At 41.2% G+C, this 24,149-nt stretch overlaps 1 protein-coding gene across 1 annotated transcript in view; it reads left to right on the top strand.

The window, feature by feature from the left end:
* Window positions 1–17,490, top strand: part of AQP9 (aquaporin 9) — a 45,080-nt gene extending 27,590 nt beyond the window's left edge. The window contains exons 3-6 of the mRNA XM_041745134.1: window positions 3,568–3,705; window positions 5,063–5,181; window positions 10,637–10,854; window positions 15,550–17,490. Of these exons, the coding sequence (XP_041601068.1) occupies window positions 3,568–3,705; window positions 5,063–5,181; window positions 10,637–10,854; window positions 15,550–15,724 (650 nt within the window). The 3' untranslated portion in view covers window positions 15,725–17,490. The remainder of the gene's footprint in view (window positions 1–3,567; window positions 3,706–5,062; window positions 5,182–10,636; window positions 10,855–15,549) is intronic.
* The last annotated feature ends 6,659 nt before the right edge of the window (window positions 17,491–24,149 follow it).

The following is a 24,149-nucleotide window of genomic DNA, read 5'->3' as shown; positions in this document are numbered from 1 at the left end:
AATTAGTCCCAAACTTTACCAATGTAGGTAATAGCTTTCATCATCAATGTGGCCCATGTCTGTGTACATCTACTGATATACTCGGGGATTTGGACAGTCACCATAGAGAACAAAAGGCAGAGACCAACAGGAGGAAGAGAGGGTGAGGGATGGCGTGAGGTCTTCCCATCAGGCCCCTGGACTGGGGTTAAGTTCCTGTGCTCAGAAGAGTGAGAGCTAGAGCCTGTGGGACTCTTTCCAGGTGAGGGGTAACTGGCTACCAAATTGTTCATGAGAGTCCAGGAGACCCAAAATACAAGTAGAGCAGTTTCTGAGCCTGGCTGATACAGGTAGCATTGGGTTGGGAAGGAAGCTTATCTCCCCATCTCTGGGACCTAGCACTCTTCAGGTTCCTTGAGGCCTGGTGGCTTTGGAGACATGCAGAGACAATACACCAGCCCCCTGTTGACATCCCCACAGGCATCAGTATTGCCTTGTAGCAGGCACAGGAATAGGACAGGAAGACTGTGTGTGGAAGGTGACTTTCTCCTCTGGCTGCAGCTAACATACTGGTTTGTGAGCACATGTGAGGCTCTCTTTGAGGATTACAAAAATAACCAGTGGAGAGTGGACATAAACATGAAGATTCTAATAATAACATGAAGATTCTAATAATCTCATAAACATGAGATTCTATTTTGTGGTCACAGACTGGTGAAGTCAACTGACATCTGGTTTTGCAATAGAAAACACTACCTTACTGGAAGGAAGTTACCATGCCCTCTGTTCCCACATGAACAAGCCAGTGGTCCGCCACTCCAATCTGGCCAATCAGAACTAACAACTCCCCCATTAATTATGCAATGCACCCCCCCCATTAAGTGTTTATGCCGCCTGCTTGTATGGTGGTTGTTTTTGATGTAGAGGGTTTTTTTTTTTTTTAAGATTTCATTTATGTATTCATGAGAGACAGAGAGAGAGAGAGAGAGAGAGAGAGAGGGAGAGAGACAGAGGGAGAAGCAGGCTCCACACAGGAAGCCCAACGTGGGACTCGATCCCAGGTCTCCAGGATCATGCCCTGGGCTGAAGGCAGCGCTAAACCACTGAGCCACAAAAAAAAAAAAAAAAAAAAAAAAAAAAATTAAACCACTGAGCCACCCAGGCTGCCTGATGTAGAGTTTTATGAGCAATAAAAATTCTTCAAAAAGCAAAAGACCTTTGCATAATGATAGATAAAATATTAAGGTTGTCTCTATCACAGAATGGCCTGTGCGTGTGGGAAAGGAGGCGATGTGCCTAGAGCAGCACCTTGAAAGAGTTCATTCTGCTCACATAAGACTTTCAACTCACGGGCCTGGTGGGCTCCAGCTCCACCCTGGGCTCTTCATATGAGTCATCTGATCGTCACAACAACCTTGGCAGAGCCAAGACTGGAGGGCGGCGCTCCCTGGGTCTAGCATTCGTGTTCACTCCACTACACTGCTCTGCTTTGTCCAGCAGTGAGCCAGGGGCTGAGCACTGGCCTCTGCGAGGAGAAATCTTTCCATTGCTTGGCAAGGCACCCTCCAGGACACACCCCCTCTCTGATTCCCAAACAACATTCCCTCTCACTGGGTCTTTGTAGTCTGAACTGCCCGAATAAAGGTTTCTATTTATTTGCTCAACGTTCATTTTGAACACCTACTGTGTGCCTTGCATTGTGTAAAGTCGGAGATGAAGAATGAGCACCCTGTCTCAGAATGTCTGTGAGGGGCTAAAAAGCAGAAACCTACCTGTGGGAAGTTTTCTTTTGGAAGGGGAGCGTGCCAAACACAGAGCTCTCTAGAGCATTGGTGGATTCTGAGGGAAGGTGATGCTGATTGGAGGTGATTTCTTATGGGCTCTTGATCCCTCCGGGCTGCTGGGTGGTGGCTCCTCTCCAAACAGCCACTGGGAAAAGGGAAACAGGGCTGGCTTCGGGAACTTTCCACTGCCTATGTGTTCCTCTGTCCTAACCCCTGTTCCTAGCTTGCCTAGTGACAAGCTTACTAAGTGGTGATCCTGCTGGTCTCCAGAATTGTGGCTCTCTTAGACTTAAAAGTAAAACAAAATTTTGGATATGTTCGTAAGGCTTCAGGAAGTCACTCATGCTTTGACATATTGGCATTTTCTTGCTCAGATTAGCCCCTAAGTGGCAGGGGCAGGTGAAGAAAGAGCCCTTGTGGTTTAGACAGCAGGGAGAACAACTTTTCGCAAGCCCCCTTTGGCTTACAGACTCAGGAAGAGCATTGCTTTCTTCACAGGGGGAGGCCTTCCAGAAACAAGCTCACCTGTAGGTTCTATAAGGAGTCAAAGGATGAAATTTCTTCTTTTCTTCCTTCTCCTCCTCCTCTCCCTCTTCTTTATTACCTTTTGTTCACAACTATGGCCACAACTATGTCCATTGAAATGTGGACACATTGACAGTGACTCTACTTCCCCCTGCACACAATGTGTACTCTTCAAATGAACATGTTTCATTTCTAGGAACTAAGCCTATATGCTCAAAGATGATATTTGAAATTTTTTTTTCTGCCCGCTAAGGCAGGGAAGACTTATAAACATGGTGAAGGAGGTCTGGAAGTGGTATAACATAGAACATAGACTCTAGAGTCTGTATGAACCTGCATTTGAATCTCATTTCTACCACTTAACTAATCATGTAGGCTTTAAAAAGTTGCTTTATTTCTGTGCCTCAGTTACCTCACCAGTTAATTGGAGTAATACCCAGCTCACTGGATTCTAAAAAGGGTCAAATGTGGGTAATACCCCAATAATAACGTATGGCAAATGTTCAGTAAATGCTGTTGTTAGTAGCAAAGCTGATTGGGGTGTCGGTGACCAACCGCTGAGCAAACCTTCTCTAGGATCTGGCAGCTAGACGAGAAACTAGGAAGCTGATTTCTCTAGGAGAGTTTAGGTCAGGGTAATAGAAGTGGTGCTACATTTGTGTGTGAGAGAGAAACTGAGCTGTTCCTCTGTGAACAGTGAACTCAGACACTGTGATCACCTCAAAGTAAATTGAGTCCCTCATCCCATTGAGAGCCACAGCCCACCGACCTAAGTTCTTTGCTCTTAGACATCTCTTTTCCATCTTAAGGTAGTTTTATATCTTCTGGACATAGACCAAGGAATTTCTAGATGCAGATGTAATCCTTAAACAATATATAGTGTCAATATATTGACTTTAAAAATATATTGAAGTTAATAGTTTATATCAATCTCTTTGAGGTTATTGTTTCATAAAGACCATTGGATAGATGATAGCTAGGTAGAAGATAGATCGATGTCATAGAGATAGAAGATGAACCTCTTAAGCACAACTTTTTTTCAATATCTGACTCCCTTTTCAGAAAGCTAACCTTCTCAGAGAGTGTCCAGTGTGGTTATTAGTCCCCCTTTTCTCCCTGCCCCCATACAGTACAAACACACATCTAAGCCTCTGTCTCTCCATATACAGCTCTCTACCTAGAAGACTGAGTCTTCCTGAGGTCTCTAGATAAGGTCTTCTGTGTAATAATCCTCCCTGGCCTGCTGCTGACATCCCTAATCATCTTATCTTTCTTGCAGGTGGCCACATCAACCCAGCTGTGTCTTTTGCAATGTGTCTCTTTGGACGGATGAAATGGTTCAAATTTCCTTTTTATGTGGGAGCCCAGTTTTTGGGAGCATTCGCAGGAGCTGCGACCCTCTTTGGCATTTACTATGGTGAGTAAAGCTCCTGAGCCCAGACCTTAGGGAGAGTTGGCCAAGATTTGAGAGTCATAATTACCTGCTAGGAAGAGATGAGATTAGCCAAGAAGAGGGAAGTGTTCCACAATCAACAGGCAGTTCTAAGAATTCTAAGTTCTGAAGAGTGAGGCCAACATTATCATTAGGACAAATTCATGAAGTCTTTTTAAGAAAATGGTCACAATTTAAATGGAGGGCAGAACTGGAAGTCTATCTTTAGGTCCAATCAGTACTACAGCATGAACATGCACAAGATAAGCAACAGGCTAGTGGCTTCTCCACAAGCTTCCTCTGGCTTGGCTGGGAGAAAGCGTGTTCACTGGTAGCAGAGGGTATGATGATTAAGTATTCAGAGAAGGAATCTGGAACAAAGTCTTTGAAGGAAGGGGTGCAGTTGAGAATAGGCTAGGTGGGGATCTCCTCCCCATTCTGTTCTACAACAGTCCTGGGGGGAGAAACAGTCCTGGCGATTGAAGACACAGACTTTAATTCTGTGCTATGTCAGTAAGTAGCTGTGTGACTTAAGTAAGTCTTCTGACTTTATCCATCTGTTTCCTCCTCTGGAATGTAAGAGACTTGACTTCTAAGACCATTCAAACTAAAAGATCTTGGGATTGCATGAAATTAACTGTCAAAGTAGTTCCCAGTGTAAGTCTCAGTACATTATGATTCTCAAAATGAAGTCCTTCAGAACTAGAATTTATGAACCATGCCTTAGAGAAATACATTGTGGAAGGAGACTTCATCCCACAGAGTGTCTTTCTGAGAAATAGAGCTTAATAGGACTGGTGGAGAATTTGAGACCAGATCAGAAGAGAGAAACTCAGAGAGCCAGCTGCTGTGGCAGGAGAGACCTGGGGTCGGCCCTGGCTGTGTCAAGGACTGTTGTCTCTCTTGCTTCAAGGGCATCATCACTGGACCATAACACCCTCAACTTCTGGCCTGGTAGTATGTGTTACTTGAGAACCTCCTGGGAATTATGAATTCTGCCCACAGTAGATCACAGCTCCATTTTGGCATTCGGTTGATCTCAAAAATTCCAAGAATTTCCCCCAAAGAATATTAGTTCCCTGGACCCACCAGCTAAGGATTTGGATGAAGTGTGGAGTGAACTCTGGAGGGCAGTCAGGACTTTCTATTTTTTACTTGACATCCTAGAATTTCTCTGGGCATCTCTAAAACTACCATGATATGAAGTGAGGAGAGGAAAATGGTATGGATCTGTCTAGCTGAACCTGAGTGTTTGATTGTAGTTGTTTAGCACAAGACCAGGCATAGTCTCCCTAGGCTTTGCCCAGAGAACACTAATGTGCCAGAGTTCTGTCTTCCATAGATGGACTTATGTCCTTTGCTGGTGGAAAATTGCTCATCGTGGGAGAAAATGCAACAGCACACATTTTTGCGACATACCCAGCTCCATATCTGTCTCTGACGAATGCATTCGCAGACCAAGTAAGTGTATACTTAACAAAGATCGAACTTTGGTGAAAAGATATGAGCTAATAAGAGGACACACAGGAGCATGCAAAGTCAGAGGTCACTAGGCATAACCCAAGCCTTTTTGACAAGTTTTTCCTTTACCAAAGTTGATACCACTAAAAAAGTTTTCTGCTTTCTTTTTAATAGGTAGATTGGAGGGCACCTGGGTGGCTCAGTCGGTTGAGCAGCCAACTCTCAATTTTGGCTCAGGTCATGACCTCAGAGTCATAGGACTCTGGTGGGGAATCTGCTTGAGATTCTCTCTCTCCCTCTCCCTCTGCCCCTTTACTCTCTCTCTCTCTCTCTCTCTTTCTCTCTCAAAATAAATAAAATATTTAATTTTTTAAATTTTTTTTATAAATTTTTTTTACTGGTGTTCAATTTGCCAACATATAGAATAACACCCAGTGGTCATCCCATCAAGTGCCCACCTCAGTGCCTGTCACCCAGTCACCCCCACCTCCTGCCCACCTCCCCTTCCACCACCCCTAGTTCATTTCTCAGAGTTACGAGTCTTTTATGTTCTGTCTCCCTTTCTGATATTTCCCACTCATTTTTTCTCCTTTCCCCTTTATTCCCTTTCACTATTTTTTATATTCCCCAAATGAATGAGACCATATAATGTTTGTCCTTCTCCGATTGACTTACTTCACTCAGCATAATACCCTCCAGTTCCATCCACGTCGAAGCAAATGGTGGGTATTTGTCGTCTCTAATGGCTGAGTAATATTCCATTGTATACATAAACCACATCTTTATCCATTCATCTTTCGATGGACACTGAGGCTCCTTCTACAGTTTGGCTATTGTGGACATTGCTGCTAGAAACATCGGGGTGCAGGTGTCCCGGCATTTCACTGCATCTGTATCTCTGGGGTAAATCCCCAGCAGTGAAATTGCTGGGTCGTAGGGCAGATCTATTTTTGACTCTTTGAGGAACCTCCACACAGTTTTCCAGAGTGGCTGCACCAGTTCACATTCCCACCAACAGGGCAAGAGGGTTCCCCTTTCTCCACATCCTCTCCAATATTTGTGGTTTCCTGTTTTGTTAATTTTCCCCATTCTCACTGGTGTGAGGTGGTATCTCATTGTGGTTTTGATTTGTATTTCCCTGATGGCAAGTGATGCAGAGCATTTTCTCATGTGCATGTTGGCCATGTCTATGTCTTCCTCTGTGAGATTTCTCTTCATGTCTTTTGCCCATTTCATGATTGGATTGTCTGTTTCTTTGCTGTTGAGTTTAATAAGTTCTTTATAGATCTTGGATACTAGCCCTTTATCTGATAGGTCATTTGCAAATATCTTCTCCCATTCTGTAGGTTGTCTTTTAGTTTTTTTGACAGTATCTTTTGCTGTGCAAAAGCTTATTATCTTGATTAAATACATGCACTTGTTTCGCATTGGTTGAGGTCCAGAAAAGAGTGGACAACTTGTCATTTCAACCCCTAAAGGGGCAAATAGGGTTTGCTTTATGATTACTCTCTCTTCTGTGATCTGAACATGGAGGCCACAAGAAAATACACTTCTATCTCAAATCAAGGACTGTGAAATGTGGCAGTTGAACCTAGAGTATCATTGATCCTCTGTGTCTCCTCATATGCATAGGTTTATCTAACCTCTCAAGGTAGCTAGAAGTGTCTCTGCCTTATTGTTATATAAACAAACTGCACTCAAACATCTGTGATGTAGCCAATAGCACAGCTATTCTGGTCAGTCTGTGGCTGATCAACGCTGCCAGCCTGATAGCTTCTTCCTCCCTTAATGTATCCCAGAAAGACCGCTGGTCAGCCTGGAAGGAAAGAAGGAAGGAGGGAAGGAGGGGAGGAAGGAAGGAAGGAAGGAAGGAAGGAAGGAAGGAAGGAAGGAAGGAAGGAAGGAAAAGGGAGGGAAGAAGGAAGGAAACAAGGGAGGGTGAAAGGACATCTAAGTTGTTTTCTTGTGATTAGGATTGCACGATGGGGCAGGGTAGAGTGGGCATATATATAAAATGGATCTACCAGTTTGCTAACTCTGTCCACTTCCATTTAATGGATAGATGAAAAAAACTATGCCCTCATGTCCTTAGTCTTTTTCCTTTCCACTTTGCTCAATAAACCAGACAGGCAAAAAGCCCTTCTTGAGCATTCTCTGTGTGCTCGGCCCTGTGTCCAGAGCTTGAGAGACTGACAGGTACACATGAGTTGTAAAGGTCTGAGATTTGGAACTTGCATGCCCGAATTAAAATAGCAGTTCTGTCCCCACTCCCTGAGCAACTTTAGCTAAATTTTTGAACTTTGAGGGTCTCAGATTTGTAAAGTGGGGATAATATTAGCACTTACCAGATTCCTTGCCAAGATAAAGTGAATAATATCAGGAAAATGCATTGTAAACCGTGTCTGCCCAGGAATTTAGAATCTAGTGAAGAACTAAATGATCACCTAAGGACAAAAGGAACAATACAAAAGTGAAGACAATTAGACGGGAAACTGGACTGTATGAGTCACATTAGTAATTTGGAATACAGAGTCTAAATGAGCTGGGGTGGTGAGAAAAGTGTCAGTAGAAAAGATAACAGAGAAATGTAACTGCCAGAAAAAGGAATGTTCTCCTAAATGAGCTGAAAAAAATAGAAGGATAGTATTCAAATAAAGTAGTTTAGGGTCTTATACTCCATTCCATACTGGAGTAGTAGACTCATTTCCAAATGTCCACTTCAAGAGGGTATATCACTGAAAGAGAAGAACCTAAAAGCTAATGATATTGCACAGAAATGAGTGGAGAATGGGGATGTTTACTCTAGGGAAAGTGCGTGTGCAGGAGCTGGGGGGATGGATGGGATTTACTAGTAGCTTTCAAATTGCTGAAGGAATGTCAAATGCAAAAGAACTTAGACTTGGTGTGTATACCCTCCGAGGAGATTTGGTGGAAGTTAGTACCTAACAGATGCTCAATAAATATTTATTAATGTACTTACATATTAATTATGTAATATTTACACACTAGTATTTATATTCTAATTATAAAATATTTAGTTCATGAAATTATGGTGAGATAAAGTTACATTCAACAAAAGTTAGACTTTCCTAGCAATTGGGGCTGGGCTAAATATAGATCATTTCCCACAGGACAACAGTCACTAGAGGTGTTGGAGGCTTGTCTGGGTAACCTCCAGGGCTGGAAAGTGGGGATGGGGTATTTCTCAAGAAAACTCAAACATCAGATGATGGGCATTGTGGAATGTGTCAAGATCCTTTCTGACTTGGAGACTAAATTATCCAGTTGGAAACTAGGGAAAACTGGTGCCATCTGAAAGAAGGGGGTAGGGGGTAGTGGTTGCATAAACTTGGGAGAGCAACACAGAAAAAAGTGTGAGAGGGAAAGGATGGAAGGTAGGGGAGGAGATTGCTGAAAGGAGGATGGTAGGGGTCCTTTATCTCTCTGGACATCAGTCTCTATTATGTGAGAGAGATTGGCCAGGTGACAAAAGCTTCAAAGTGCCAGGAGGATAAAGAGGGTGGGACCTGTTGGTGCTTTGCATGCACATGGGCTGCAGTGGTGAGCTATGCATTTGGTGGGTCAGTAAGGATCCCATAGCAGCCTCAGAATGGACTTTTGGGATGTGGAAGGGTGGGATTTCTCAAGGATCCTACTTACCATTAAATTCAGGCACAATCTGAAACCCTGCGCCTTTTGATGGGGTCATTAAGCCCGTTCACGTTCAGAGTTACTATTGAAAGATATGAGTTTAGTGTCATCATGATATCTATTCAGTCCTTGTTTCTGTGGATTGTTCCACTGGACTTCTTCTTAAAGGGGAATTTTAAGAGTCCCCCTTAAAATTTCTTGCAGAGCTGGTTTGGAGGTTACATATTCTTTCAGTTCCTGCCTGTCTTGGAAGCTCTTTATCTCTCCTTCCATTTTGAATGAGAGCCTTGCTGGATAAAGTATTCTTGGTTGCATGTTCTTCTCATTTAGGACCCTGAATATATCCTGCCAGCCCTTTCTGGTCTGCCAGGTCTCTGTGGAGAGGTCTGCTGTTACCCTAATATTCCTCCCCATAAAAGTCAGGGATTTCTTGTCTCTTGCTGCTTTAAGGATCTTCTCTTTATCTTTGGAATTTGTAAGCTTCACTATTAAATGTCGAAGTGTTGAACGGTTTTTATTGATTTTAGGGGGGGATCTCTCTATTTCCTGGATCTGAATGCCCGTTTCCCTTCCCAGATTAGGAAAGTTTTCAGCTATGATTTGTTCAAATACATATTCTGGACCTCTGTCCCTTTTGGCGCCCACAGGAACCCCAATTAAACGTAGGTTTTTCTTCCTCAGGCTGTCATTTATTTCCCTTAATCTATCCTCATGGTCTTTTAATTGTGAAGGGAAGGGAGAAGAAATGGGTAGGAAATATCAGAAAGGGAGACAGAACATAAAGACTCCTAATTCTGGGAAGAGAACTCGGGGTGGTGGAAGGGGAGGAAGGCCGGGGGTGGGGGTGAATGGGTGATGGGCACTGAGGGGGGCACTTGACAGGATGAGCACTGGGTGTTATTCTGTATGTTGGCAAATTGAACACCAATAAAAAATAAATTTATTATTAAAAAAAATAAATTCAGGCACAGTTTATCTTACAATGAAGAAGGAGGCATCAGAGTCAGGAGCTGTTGGAGGACATTTAGAGGTTTCTCATGTGAGTTCAGGTCTTTTCCATTAGAGGTAAGAGAGAAAGAATGCTTTCAAACCTCCCTCTGCCTGTGTCTCTGCCTCTCTCATGAATAAATAAATAGTGAAAGAAAGAAAGAAAAAAAGAAAGAAAGAAAGAAAGAAAGAAGAAAGAAAGAAAGAAAGAAAGAAAGAAAGAAAGAAAGAAAGAAAGAAAGAAAAGGACAGTGTCTTCATTCCTTTTGAAAGTGGCATGTTTCATTCTACTAGAAGAGCTTGAGTGAACAGGTCTCATTTCCCTAACTTTTAGTACTATTTGCATTTTTTCATTACAAATCCATGTTCCCCACTTATTTGTTTCTTCACTTTACTTTCCTCTTACAAATCTTCTGTTCATTTCCTTTGCCCGTTTATCCATGGATGTCTCACATTGTTTTTCTCACCAGTCTGACTGTCTTCAACCAGGTTTCCAGCCAGCAGCTTGCCTTTCTATTTAGCAGGATAGTAGCTTGTCGGGATAGTTGTAGAGAAGATAACAGTCTCCGGAGCTGAAGTCTCTGGGTCCACATCCTTGAGTGAGTACAAGAGGCTCACAAGTGGCTAATGTGTAAATGAGAGTAATGCTAGCACCCACATCTAGGATTGCCACGATGAGAAGAGAGCTTGGCACGGTGTGCTCACCAGTGACTGTTAGTTATCACTAGGTTTGTTCTTAACGAGAGGCAGTGAATTCTGAGGTGGGCAAAGGAGCAGGATACAGGTTAAACCCCTTGTGCATTTTCTCCCTCCCCAGGTAGTGGCCACCATGTTCCTCCTCATGATTGTCTTTGCCATTTTTGACTCCAGAAACTTGGGAGTCCCCAGAGGCCTAGAGCCCATTGCCATCGGTCTCCTGATTATTGTCATTTCTTCTTCCTTGGGACTGAACAGTGGCTGTGCCATGAACCCAGCTCGAGACCTGAGCCCTAGACTTTTCACTGCTTTGGCAGGATGGGGGTTTGAGGTCTTCACGTAAGTAACAGTGGTGTTGGGGGAAGAAAGATCCCTGCTGAGCCTCAGGGATCAGGAGGGGGAAGGGCTGGGATTAGACTAGAGAGGTCCAGGAGAGTTCTTGGGAGCGTGGAGATCAGGTGCATGCTCTGGTCATCAGTGTGGATTGTTTCACTGGCAGTTTGTGATATGGGGTGTGGTGGGGGGAGGGGAGTGGGGAAGACACATATGGACACAGGGAGAGAGACAGAGAGAGTCTCTGGGTAAATTCAAAAGCAACAGGCTTACCCTCTATAATAATAATAATAAGTCCTCAGGTGGTAGATGGTTTTATGTGAGTATTTTGGTCATATAACTCATCTGCAGATTCACTTTGTGATATAATTGGGCCTAGAATTTACATCTTGTGATACTACTACAGGGCTCTTGATAGTGAACCATGCTATGCTTCCCTCATTCAGCAGGTCTTTACCAAACACTGTCTGTGCTGTGGTCACTGTGCTATGTAAGGAGATTTCAAAATCAGCTAAAACACTAGCCTTGAGCAATAATAAGTGCCTTGGCAACCCCAAAAACAAAGTGCTGAGTGAACATAGATAAGAGGATGACTAACTATGCCCGGGGAATTGGGAAAGGCACCACCAAAGAAGTGAGAGCTGAGTTGGGTCATGAGTAGGAAATCCCTGGCAGAAAAGACATAAAAGAGAGCTCTTGCACAGGAAATGGCAAGACCTCATGCTTTCTACCTCAGAATGTGCTGGGTCAGTAAGGAGCCCAACTCCTTGGGGTTGAGGCAAGTTGAGGAAATACGTCAACTGTTGGCAACTGTTCCAAAACAAACTGTGCCCATTTAATTCCTTCCCACTTTGCCCCATACAACCACAGTGGTCTGTCCTCATCTACTTATCATATCTCTCTACGGGAAAGGAACTCACTTTGGTTCATCAAAGAACAGGGCTCTAACATGGAGAAAGAGAAGTAGGAAAGACACATGTGAGGAAATTTTAGCTTGATGTTTGCTGTGAGGAAAGACTTGAGTGTCCCTAAATGCTTACCTGTACATGTAATCATACACACGTGATGGCTCATTTCAGTGAAAGTTTAGGTTGCCTTCACCAGTGTAAAAAATTAACTGTTGAAATAACTGACACCAGTCAGGTCACCACCACAGATAGGTCTGAGAGCTACCACAATGTAAGCATCCTGAGGTCAGAGACCTAGCAGCTTCCTCACCGCTGCACTCATAGTGACAAGATTAGGGCCTTGCATATACAGAGTCTCAAGAGAAGTCAGTAAAAAGAATGAAAGGATGGGCAAATATTACATGTTAAACATGTCCTAAGACATGAGGGATACAAAGAAAACCAAGCAACATCCCCTATCTTTAAGAAGCTAATAATGCAATGAATTTTCTAGAGCAGTGGTTCTCAACCAGAGGTGATTTTTTCCACTCAAAATATTGGGCAACGCCTAGAGACATTTTTGGCTATCACAACTGGGGAAGGTGGAGATGAAAGTTGTCACCGGCATCTAGTGAGTTACAGGCCTGGGATAGTGCCAACCATCCTACAGTACCCGTACAGATCCCCACAACAAAGAATTATTCAGCCAAAAATATTAAGAGTGCCACAGGTGAGGAGCTCTTGTTCCAGAATGATTGCCACTAGAACATGAAAAGTTGAACAAAATGTCCCTAAGTAGGAAGGTTCTTTTATATTCTTCCAATGCAAAATGAAAAACATATGTCAGAGAGATTCCCAGAACCCAGAGCCCAGAATTAATCTGAGTTTCATTAATCCCACCTTCCTGAGCCTCACTCTAGAAGACCACTGCCCCCATGACCAAGTCACCTCTGTTGGCTTCACACAGACCCCTGGAACAAAGAGGCCTTGAAGGCCACCCTTTGAGCCCTATTTCATGACTCATCCAAAGCTCTAAGAGTCGGGATGGTTCTAAAATAGGTAGAAGTCTTGCCTATTCTCTCTTGGCTTTGTCAAGTATATGGTAGGAGATCATGTCTGTGGCAAAAATGCTAGAATCATCCACTGCCAAATGAGCTCCATGTCCCTCCCTCCATGTCAGGGTCTTTTCTTTTCATGCATTGGTTTATTCATCCCTGCAGCAACCTGATCTCCTATTCAAGGCCCTGTGCTAGAGATGAAACCCTGCTGCCCTTCTGCTTCCTTTGCGTTCTGTTTCAGAGGGGTCAGCATAAGCGTTTACACAAGTTGAAGCTGTCAAGTGCCATTAAAGAGATTTGACTTGTTGACTCTAGGACTTGAGAGGTTAACAGCTCCAAATTTAGGAATTATGGAGGTAGAAATAGAGGCATTTTATAGTATTTGGACATCTTGAATGGGGGACAGTGAGGATATTTCAGGTAGAGAGGATACTGTATACAAAGACAGAATGTTAAAATAACTAACTGATCTAATCTAGCTGGAAGGGTACATGAGGAAGGCTGGAAAGGACAAATCTTGTCAGGTCACGGAGGATCTAGACTCCCAGAATGAAAAATTTGGATTTGGGCCACTCCATATTCTGGAGATTATGGGAAGCAGCAAAGGATGTAGAGCAGAAGTTTGACATACTTAGAACTCCAATTTAGTTAAATTAAAACTACATCACTACATACAATAGATTAAAAAGGAGAGAGTAGAGGAGCAAAAGCCAGTTAGAAAAGAGCTAGCTGGCTGGTAATCTTCAAAAATTCCCAAGAAAACCTTTGAGGGATAGCAGATCTCCAGAGAGTTCCAATCGTCCCTCCCTTTCAAGGTCTCCTATCCCTGGTAAGCAGGAGATATCCTAGCTTGGATCTACAACCAAGGCCTCTGATAAAACCAAGACTGCCTAATTCTCTGGTCCTCACTTGCTTCTGTCTAGCAGGCAATGAGGATGACTGGGGACAGGGGCAGGGGGCACCAGAGGGTCCGTCTGACAAGTCAACAGACCATGGCTAATCCTTGCTTTTCCTGTAAATATTAGGATGTTTTCCATCTACGCTCTCCCCACTAATTCACATTAAGGTTTTAATGACTTCATGGATGAAGGATCTCAGGGGTATCGTTAATATTTTAAATAGTTTACCCAAAGGAATAAATGATGGTGGTGCATAAGTGAGTAACACGGACATTTCCCTGGCGCACCCCACATCACCACGTGCATATGACACTGTGGACATGGAAGACTGACCAGGCAGGAAACCATGTGTGAGGGCCTCCACTTATGACTTGTGACCCTGGCACAACATGCTCAGCCCAGACAGAAGAAAGTCCAGCCAGTTAATGGAGGACATGTGTCTTGGCAGATACCTGGGACCCTAATCTGTTAAAGGACAGTGGGATTTGCCAGGAAATCATGATGAAAGAAAGGAAATGACAAGTGAGACAGCTTATACTTGCTTCATGTGTTTACCAAAGAGAAGGCTCCTAGCTCTTTAAAGTCCATGTACCTCTCATAGGAAAGTCCTCCTGGATTCCTGGGGGCTTGGGAAAGGGCCCTGGGAGAGCAGAGAAGTGCACAAGTCCTCTCTCATGTGCAGTAAGAGCGACATCTGGTGGCTACTGTGCTCAACCTCAGGGCTCTTCCCTCCAGCCTGCATTCCTGATCCAAGACTTCTGGGTGCTAGGGACCATCCAGGTAGAAGGGATCACCAAGCAGAAGGAAGAATGGAGGTCAAGGGCAGGGCTTATTTCCTTTAATATCCTTTCTAATCCAAATGTAATACTGGCCACCTGGAACATATGTGTGTTATTAAGCAGAATGAAAAAAGGAACAACCATGAGCCTTTCCCCAACTGTGAAGTCCTCAAGTGTATGCGAGAACTCCTGCCCTTTCCCCGCTGCCTCCTCCCCATTATCCTCAACATTGGTGTTTCTCCTTCCTCTGCTTTAAAACAGTTTTATCTGAAATGTATAAATCCATGAATAATGTTATAGGATTATTGTATAATTTGGCTTGTTTCTGAACCTTGTGTTCCTTCCTATGGAGTTATTTTAATGGATTTCCTATCTTCAAAGAAGATGGTGACAATTTATGAAGGTACCTGCTTTCTCTCAGAGCTATACTTTTAGTATAATGTATTGTCATTGAGGACTTCTGCAAAAGACAGAGAATCATGGCAGGAAGCCCTTTATCAGAAAGTAGCTTTAAGCTGTGACCTTAGAAAATCAGCATGAAATTAAATTATATTTAGTAGGTAATTCATATATCAACCTTCCATTTTTTAAATTCATTCATTGACAAACATTTCCTGATTGGTTTGTTCTGTTTTGTGTGTGTGTGTGTGTTTTGTGTGTGTGATTGCCCTCATAGACCAGCCCTGCTCAGGAACCTCTCCACATCCTTCCATTAGTAATCCCCAGGATTCATCATTTCAGAATGGAGGAAAGACAGTTCCTGAATAATCAACCAGCACTGTCCCTAGATGCCTCCAATTCTGACAGTGGGTTCAGGGACTGTCTTTCCTGAAAGAAAAATAAATGGGACATATTGTCTCACGGGTACTAATAGGACAATGGAATCAATCATTTGAAATCAGGTATATGGAAAATCTAGGATGATGATTGCCAAACTACAGTGAGTGTCCTTATACTTAGCTCTTGCTGAGTTAAATGGAAACCATGAGCAGGAGAAAGACTGGCTTGTTAGTGAATAACTAGTAGGGCCAGGAGGAAGATCCAAATGGTGTATCACTAATTTCTTGTTTGATTTCAGAGCTGGAAATAACTTCTGGTGGATTCCTGTAGTGGGCCCTTTGGTTGGCGCTGTCATTGGAGGCCTCATCTATGTTCTTGTCATTGAAATCCACCATCCAAATCCTGATCCAGACTTCGAGACGGAACAATCTGAGGACAAACCAGATAAATATGAGCTTAGTGTGATAATGTAGTAGTGTGCTTAGTTTGGGTTTACAATTGGCTGAACTAGTGTTCTCTTCAGAAAAGATGGCATCCAGGGGTCTGTGTTTTCATAAGACTAGAATGGAATCCACCCAATCTTCTCTGCTAGCCATGTGAGGCACCTAATTGTAAAAGCATTCAAGGGAAAGTTTGCAAATGCTGACCTCTTCACCAGTTTCCCACAGGACACCACTGACTGTCCCCTGAAATGGCCTTATCTCCTGCTCTGTTTGTTTCATCCTTTGATGGGAATCCTTGTTACTAAGCAAGCACTGGTAACTTAGAACCTTGACCATGGACTTATTTGCATGATCTTAGCTGCATTACCTATACAGAATAGCATTACAAAAGCTTTGTTTTTCCACAAAGATTATGTTTTGAGTATCAACCAAGACTAAATTGGAAGGCAACACAGTGATTTCAGTTAATATGTCCATGAATTAGGGAGCTAATGAGTTTACTCTGTAGCTATGTTGTGCCACTATATTTGTATAAATACCGATATTCTTCAAACCTAGGGGTATAGGAAACAGTAGAATACATCTGGAAAGCACAGGGGAAGGACATTGTGCCATTCAGAAGCCTCAGGAGACAAGATAAATTTGGGAAACCAAATGGAATTTTTTAATGGAAACCATTTATCAGATAAATCTCTTGCTCTTTGCATTTTAGAGGGCACCAATTAATTTTCTTGTCTTTAGCATATAATAACCTAAAATACAACTGTAACCTCAGTCATGAAAATTACATCACCCTATATTTTTAACTCCAATGTATTTTCCTAATTGTCCACTTGAGGAGAGACATTTGACAAGTTGAGCCAATGGCTGCACTCATCCATTATTCTACACATGCCCCGAAACCAAAACTGGAAGCCATTGGATCCTGGTCTAGTGGAATCTTCAGGATAGACGGTCCTTGGGAAGATAATGTTACCTTTCGGGCTTACAATTCACAAGACACTTTCAAGGTTATTATCTAATTTAATCCTCGTAGTGACTTTCTGAAGTAAATGCCATGCTGCCCATTTTTTCAGATATGGAAACAAAATCTCAGGGAAGTTAAGTGAGTTGCCCAAGGTCACATGGAAAGTTGAACCTCATCTAATGCATCCCACACCTTTCAGAAGATCAATAACTGGCCAAAAATCTCACCTAGCCCTCTTTGGCTGTCCAGAAGACATGGGATTGGCAGCTGCCAGAATGTGTACACCTTCTGGATGTAATCGTCCTGGGATCCTAAAATATAAAGACCTTCATCATATGGTTTTATTCCCTCTGTTACTGAAACACTAACAAAAGGAAGAGGTAGCAATTTGGTCATATTTTTCATGTGTTGGAAAACATTATCAGAAGGCCTCCCTTCCTAGTCGACCCTTGCTCTTTCTAAGTCTCACTCACCCCTCCTTCCCTGCGAATCACAAACATTACGTTTGGGGGATTTCCCCCTGGTCAGGCTCTTCCCTGTGAAGTTCCCTAATTGATGTCACTTTGGTGACAAGTCTCTGAGAGTTACAAGCACCAGAGAATTGCTCTACATCAAGCGATGCACCTTCAGTCAAAGCATTTAAAAAGCCCAGCATTCCCAGAGGTATCAAGGTTCCCAATTGCTTTGTGATCATAACAGAACAGAAAGTAAATGTGAAATGTCTCCAGTGGCCTATGTTCTATAAGCTAACAACTTGGATTTTTTTTTCTTGCTCTGAAACTACCTGGATATTTCCTATTTGAAATAAAATTAGTGGCTCTTTTTTAAAGTTTTTTTTAAGTTTTTATGAGTATTATGACCACTAAATATGCATGTTTATCCTGTCTACAAATTGAGATTTCCTGGGGAGCTTTTAAAAAATACTCATGCCCAGTTAATCATTTGTAAATACTGCAGTGATTCAAATGTGCGACTGGGGTTGAGAACATTGACTTGGTTAAATTATAATATATCTAAGGTTTCTTTGAGAACCACATCTGGTGGTGGCCAAGTGATTTCTGGGAGGATTCTCAGGCTTTGGGTCCTCATAGATTTGATAGCAATGGTTCCCAATAGGGGGCAACTTTACCCCCTTCTCACTCCATTCTGCTGCCCCCGCAAAGGGATATTTGGCAGTGTCTGGAGAGATTTCTGGTTGTCACAGTTGGGACAGGAGAGTTGTTAGCATCCAGGGAGAAGTCAGGACGCTGCTGAACATCCTACAAAGAACAGGACAGCCCTGGATGCCAGCCTCCACAATAAAGAATTATTCAGCCCACAATGGCAATTAGGCAGAGGTTGAAAGATTCTGAATTTGAGAACAGGTAGGGGGAGGAATAAGAGAAGACACTGAAACCCTGTGCCCTGAATCAAGTTCTGCAAAAACAGAAACGCCAGACAATTATAATTATTGGAGGAAGAGGCAACCTAAAATTTGAGTTTTCAGGTTGGATTGTGGAATCCATAATCCATTCAGGTGCTCATTAAACACTAACTGGTGATTAATGACTAGGATCATGAAGAGGAAATGCACACTTATGGAAATCAACCACAGGAAGGCTTTTTTTAAATGGAAAAAAAGGTACTCTTGTTTGAGGTGCTCACATTCAAATTCTTCTTCTCACCCAGTTTATAAGTGGGTCTTACCTCTGGCTGGTTCTTATGCCAGAGAATGTCTTTGTGGTTGAATGATCTGTATTGGAAGTCAATTAGAGTCAAATAACCTATTTTTAAAAATAGATCCTTTAGAAGCTGGAATTGTAACATCCTCCCCTCCTCTCTTCCTTGTCAATCAGAAAACTTAATAGAAGCATTTATTTTAATGCCCAAAACAGAATTTCCCTATGATTCCTGCATTCTGTTAAGATCTCAAAGCCTGTCAAATGTTGTAGAACTTTTCTAACCAGTAGAAACCAGAGTTAATACTCAGCTATTGAAGAGGTTAAGTGAAGTAGATATGTCACATTTAAAAGTCTGATCCTTAAAATATAAATTATTGTTTCCTTTAAATTGCTTACACACATACACACAAACATACACACACACGTCTTATATAAAGACACATCAGTGCTCAAAAATATCATCATGGAAAAGGATTTACAACTTCCAGTTAAAAAGAATGGTTTACAAGTTTTATTTAGCCATGGAACCTATTGTTCAAATAAGATCTTATGTGGTAACCACTAGTAAACCAAAGCTGCTATTAATAGAAAGAGAGTGGGGAAGGGGGTAGGAGTCACCCTGCCTGTGATACCCTCATCTGCCCCAGCCCAATGCTGAGGGATCTCTGCAAAGAAACTGTATGTGTGCATGTGTTGGGAGGGAGATCTTCAGAACACAATTTGAAAATTGTTGATAAAGGACTTGGGACAAGTTGTTGATGAACATTTTTGTAAAAGCATGAGATTCAAGGGCAAAACCTACCTAAGGTCATAGTACTCCAACCTCAGGTAATTTTCCAAAGACTTCTTAATAAATTAATTAGATAGGTTGAAGCAGAACTACTTAACCCACTAAACATCATCCACAAAGAGATGTTGTATATCAATTCGCAAACTGGGAATTTAAGTTCTCTAAGATGACATGTTTAACTAATCACAGCAAATGGAGAGAAACAATGTTAGTCCTGGGTTAGTTACTGGGTTAACTAAGTCTCTATAAAAATAAATAGGTAGATAGATAGATAGATAGATAGATAGATAGATAGATAGATGATAGATGATAAATAGGTAGATAGGTAGGTCGGTGGACGGACTGATCCACCAAGCTCCAACCTCTTACTTGCTGCTAGAAACGGACTAGCTCTTACCCAGAGAAGTCGTCTCTGTATTAAGGAAAGAACGGCCTCTACATGAACTGAACATGAATAAATGAGCTGAATGAGCTGAGAGAAAACCCAGGGAAATGTGTGTGGATAGAGATGCTGCCCAAGCACAGTTTGACTGTCTCCTTCCAGATGTGTTATTTGTGGACTTTAGACATTTATGCCTTTGTGGGCCCCTTCACTTGCAGAATTTTTAAAAATAAATCATGTTTTATGATTATACTGGTAGCAGGCTGATTATAGATTACATACATATTTTTCTGTTTTGTTTTGGTTTTGTTTTTAAAATTTACTTATTTGAAAGAGAGCAGGGGGTAGGGGTAGAGGGAGAAGCAGGCTCCCCACTGAGCAGGGAGCCCAGTGCAGGACTCGATCCCAGGACCCTGAGATCATGACCTAAGCCAAAGGCAGATGCTTAACTGACTGAGACATCACTGAGACACCAGTGGTTCATATGATGTTTTTTTAATATGATGCTAGAGAACGCTAAAACATTTTCATGGGTTCTAGACATCATGCTCAATGAATAAATAGGCCCTGCCTCCTACTTCCTCCCTCTAGCATGCCCCTCTGGTGTCCAAGCACCCAGTTACAATGCAGCCTCTTCCTGTGGCTCTCAACTGCCTGCCCATAGGTTCTCAGATAATAGGTGGAAGGGCAGACTGTGCCCAGGAATAAAGGGATGGAGACTGAGAGAGCCTTGAGAGTGCTAGAGGTTGTGAGGGATACTCCGGAGGCCAGTCCTACAGCCATGGGAATCATACACATTTTGATCCTTCCCTCTCCATCACAAACACTAAGTAAGAAAGGGGCTTCTCGACCCGAGAAGGAAGCAGGGAAGTCTTAGGGCTTAGACACCATAAGCTCCAGAGATGCTATAGTATGTTATTAACATGTAATTCTAGTGTATTGTCTTACAGTTTGCAAAGCGTGTTCACATTCAGTATCCTGTTAAGACTCTCAGAACAGCTGGACAAGTAGATTATTATACTCATTTAAAGGGATCCCTGGGTGGCGCAGCGGTTTGGCGCCTGCCTTTGGCCCAGGGCGCGATCCTGGAGACCCGGGATCGAATCCCACGTCGGGCTCCCGGTGCATGGAGCCTGCTTCTCTCCCTCTGCCTATGTCTCTGCCTCTCTCTCTCTCTGTGACTGTAACAAAATAAATAAAAAATTAAAAAAAAAAAGAAAGAAATATACTCATTTAAAGATGAGGAAACTGAGGCTCAGAGGCCTAAATGATTTGCTCCAAGTTCCAGAGTGAAAGAGTGGCAGAAGTGGAATGCAAATCCCATGTAGTAGAGTGACCACTGCTGTTTTATTCACTACTGTCCTAGTGCCTGGAACATGGTGGCTGCTCAATAAATATTAATTGGATGAATGAAAGAATGGATTATGGAATCAGACTCCCTAGGTTCAAATCCTGGCTCCTCAGAATTTTAGTTTCTAGTACAGTAGCCAGATTACTTAGTTTTAGTTTACTTATCTATTAAGTAGGTATAATAATAGTGAGATAACCAATGTAAAGCTTGTAGAATAATTCCATGCTGTGGTATATATTCAATAAATATGAACTGGTGCTGCTATAGCAGCAGCCTTTTTTAGGAATGTTATTACAATATATTGTAGTTTGAAAATATGGAGTAAGGAAATCAGAATTTGGTTAGAAACTCCTCTCTTACACTCTATAATGTAATAATTCTTGGTCACATGTATCTTCTGGAGCTTTAGAATGGAATCAAATATAAGTTGTTATCAACTTAAAATAGACTGTTCCAGATAATTTGTTATGTGTAAGCCTCATGGTAACCACAAAGAAAAAAACCTAGAGTGAAAACACAAATGATAAAAAGAATATTTCTTACTAAATGATATAGAGTGGCTGAATGGATTAAAAACAAAAAACGAAAACAAGACCCATCCATATGCTGCCTATAAGTGACTCACTTTAGAAGTAGGAACACACAGAGATGGAAAGTGAAGGATGGAAAAAGATATTGCATGCAAGTGGAAACCAAGAGAAAGCTAGAGTAGACATACTCATGTCAGACAAAATAGACAGTGAAACAAAAACTTTGATATTAGACAAGGATGGATGTTATATAATAATAAAAAGGTCAACCCAACAAAATGATATAATATTTATAAATATTTATGCACCCAATTTTGGAGCACCTAAATATATAAAGCAAATATTTTTTTGAAGCAAATATTAACAGACTTTAAGGGAGAAATAGACACAAATACAATAACAGGCAATTTTAATACCCTACTTTCACCAATGGATATATCATCTAGACAGAAAATCAATAATGAAACTTTGGCCTTAAACAACACATTCTACCAGATGTAGTTAAAAGATAGACACAGACCATTCCAACCAAAAGCAATGAATATACATTCTTCTCAAGGGCATATGGAAGATTTTCCAGGATAGATCATATAGTAGGCCACAAAATAAGTCTTAAATTTAGGAGGTTTGAAATCATGTCAAGCATCTTCTAATCCCAATGGTATGAAACTAGAAATTAATTACATGAAGAAAACTGGAAAATGCACAATTATGTGAAGATTAAACAACATATTAACAACCAGTGGGCCAAAGAAGAAATCAAAACAGAAATCAAAAAATACCTGAGGTAAATGAAAATGGAAATAGACCAAAAGTTGTGGGATGCAACAAAAGCAATTCTAAAAGGAATGTTTATAGCCTAAAATGTATACATGAATGAAAAGAAACTTGAAGAGCCAAAACAAATGAAAAAAGGAACAAAGTGGGAGGACTTACACTATCTAATTTCAGCCCTTTCCATAAAAGCCATGGACGGTATGCTATTAACATAAGGAGGGGCAAATAGATTAATGAAACAAAATAGAAAATACAGACTTTGATCCACATTCATGCAGAAAATTGATTTTCAATAAAGGAACCCATGTAATCCTACAGAGAAAGGACACAGGTTTCAAAAAATAGTAATGAATAACTAGAAAAGAGGAAAACTTGACTCCTACCTCATAGTAACATAATACACAAAAATTAATTCAAGACGTATCATTGGCTTCAGCATAAAAGCTAAAACTATAAAGCTTCTGGAGAAAAACATGGGAAGATATATTTACAACTAGGATTGGGAAAGATCTAGTAAAAGGATATAAAACAATAAAAATAGATTAATTGGACTTCTGCAAAATTTAAAACGTCCACCCATTAAAAGACATCATTAAGAAAATGAATGTGCAGGGCACCTGGGTGGCTCAGTTAGTTAAATGTCTGCCTTTGGCTCAGGTCATGATACCAGAGTCCTGGGATCGAACCCTGCGTTCCTGCTCCCTGCTGAGCTCCCTGCTCCTCTTGCTTGTTCTCTCTCTCTCTCTCTCTCTCTCTCTCTCAAATAAATAAAAGTCTTTAAAAAAAAAGAAAAGGAAATGAATGTGCATGCCACAGACTGGGAAAAATATATTTGTAACACCTATTAACTAACAGAATATCTAAATATCTTCAACTCAATAAAGAAGACAAACAGATCAATTTTTTAAACAAGCCAAGGACTTAAGTAGACACTTTATTAAGGAATATATATGAATGGCCAATAAGAATATCAGTGAAGTTCAAATTAAAACCACTATATAATGTTACAGGCACTAGAATGGTTAATTCCAAAAAGCACTGGACAACAGTAAATAACAGTAGCTGAACTCATATATTATCAGGGGAAGTGCAAAGTGGTACTACCTTATAAAAGTGTTTTTTGTTAAGTTAAACACATATATATCCCATAACTGCATTTCACTCTAGTATTTACCCAAGTGAAACAGAAAATACGTTCACCAAAATACCTTGTATAAGAATGTTAAGAATGTTCATAGCATCTTTGTTCATTATAGCCCTAATCTGGGAAAAATCCAAATGTCCATCAACAGGAAAATGGATATATAATTTGTGCTATATTCTTACAATGAAACATTAATCAGCAATAAAAAATATCAGGCTATTAATACATGCTACATCTTGGATAAATCTTTAAAACATGCAGAGTAAAAAAAAATCAGACATAAAAAATACATTTGCTTCCATTTTTATAGAGCTTAAGGACAGGAAAAAGAAATCAGAGTAGTAGCGGCTCAGAGGTGGAGAGCAATATTGGTTGTAAAAGTGCTAGAGGAAGTTTCCTGAAAATACAGAAGTTTTAAATTTTTTGATTGGGTGAGAGGTCAAAACTCATCAAACCTTACACTTAAAAATCTGTGTAGTTAACTGTGTGTAAATAATACAAGAAATCTTCAAAAATATTAACAACTGATTTATCATTAGAAACTATAGAGGCCATAAATCAGTGGGATAGTAAATTCAAGGTAATAAAAGAAAAAGACAGTCAACCAAGAATTCTATGTCCAGCAACTATTTTTAGAATGAAGGAAAAGTAAAGACTAACCCAGATAAATAAAAACTGAGAGAGTTTGCCACTAGAAGATCTGCACTACTTGAAATGCTAAAGGAAATCTTTCAGGGTGAAATTAAAGAACATTAGACAGTAACCAAATCGACATGAAGAAATAGACTGGTAAAGGTGACAATGTAGGTAAATATAAAAGGCAGTATACATGTGTTATTGTTTGTAAATTTTT

This window comes from Vulpes lagopus, chromosome 2 (assembly GCF_018345385.1).
Source record: "Vulpes lagopus strain Blue_001 chromosome 2, ASM1834538v1, whole genome shotgun sequence".
NCBI classification, from domain to species: domain Eukaryota; kingdom Metazoa; phylum Chordata; class Mammalia; order Carnivora; family Canidae; genus Vulpes; species Vulpes lagopus.
Note: the sequence above shows the minus strand (reverse complement) of the source record. Positions and strands in the feature narration are given on the sequence as shown.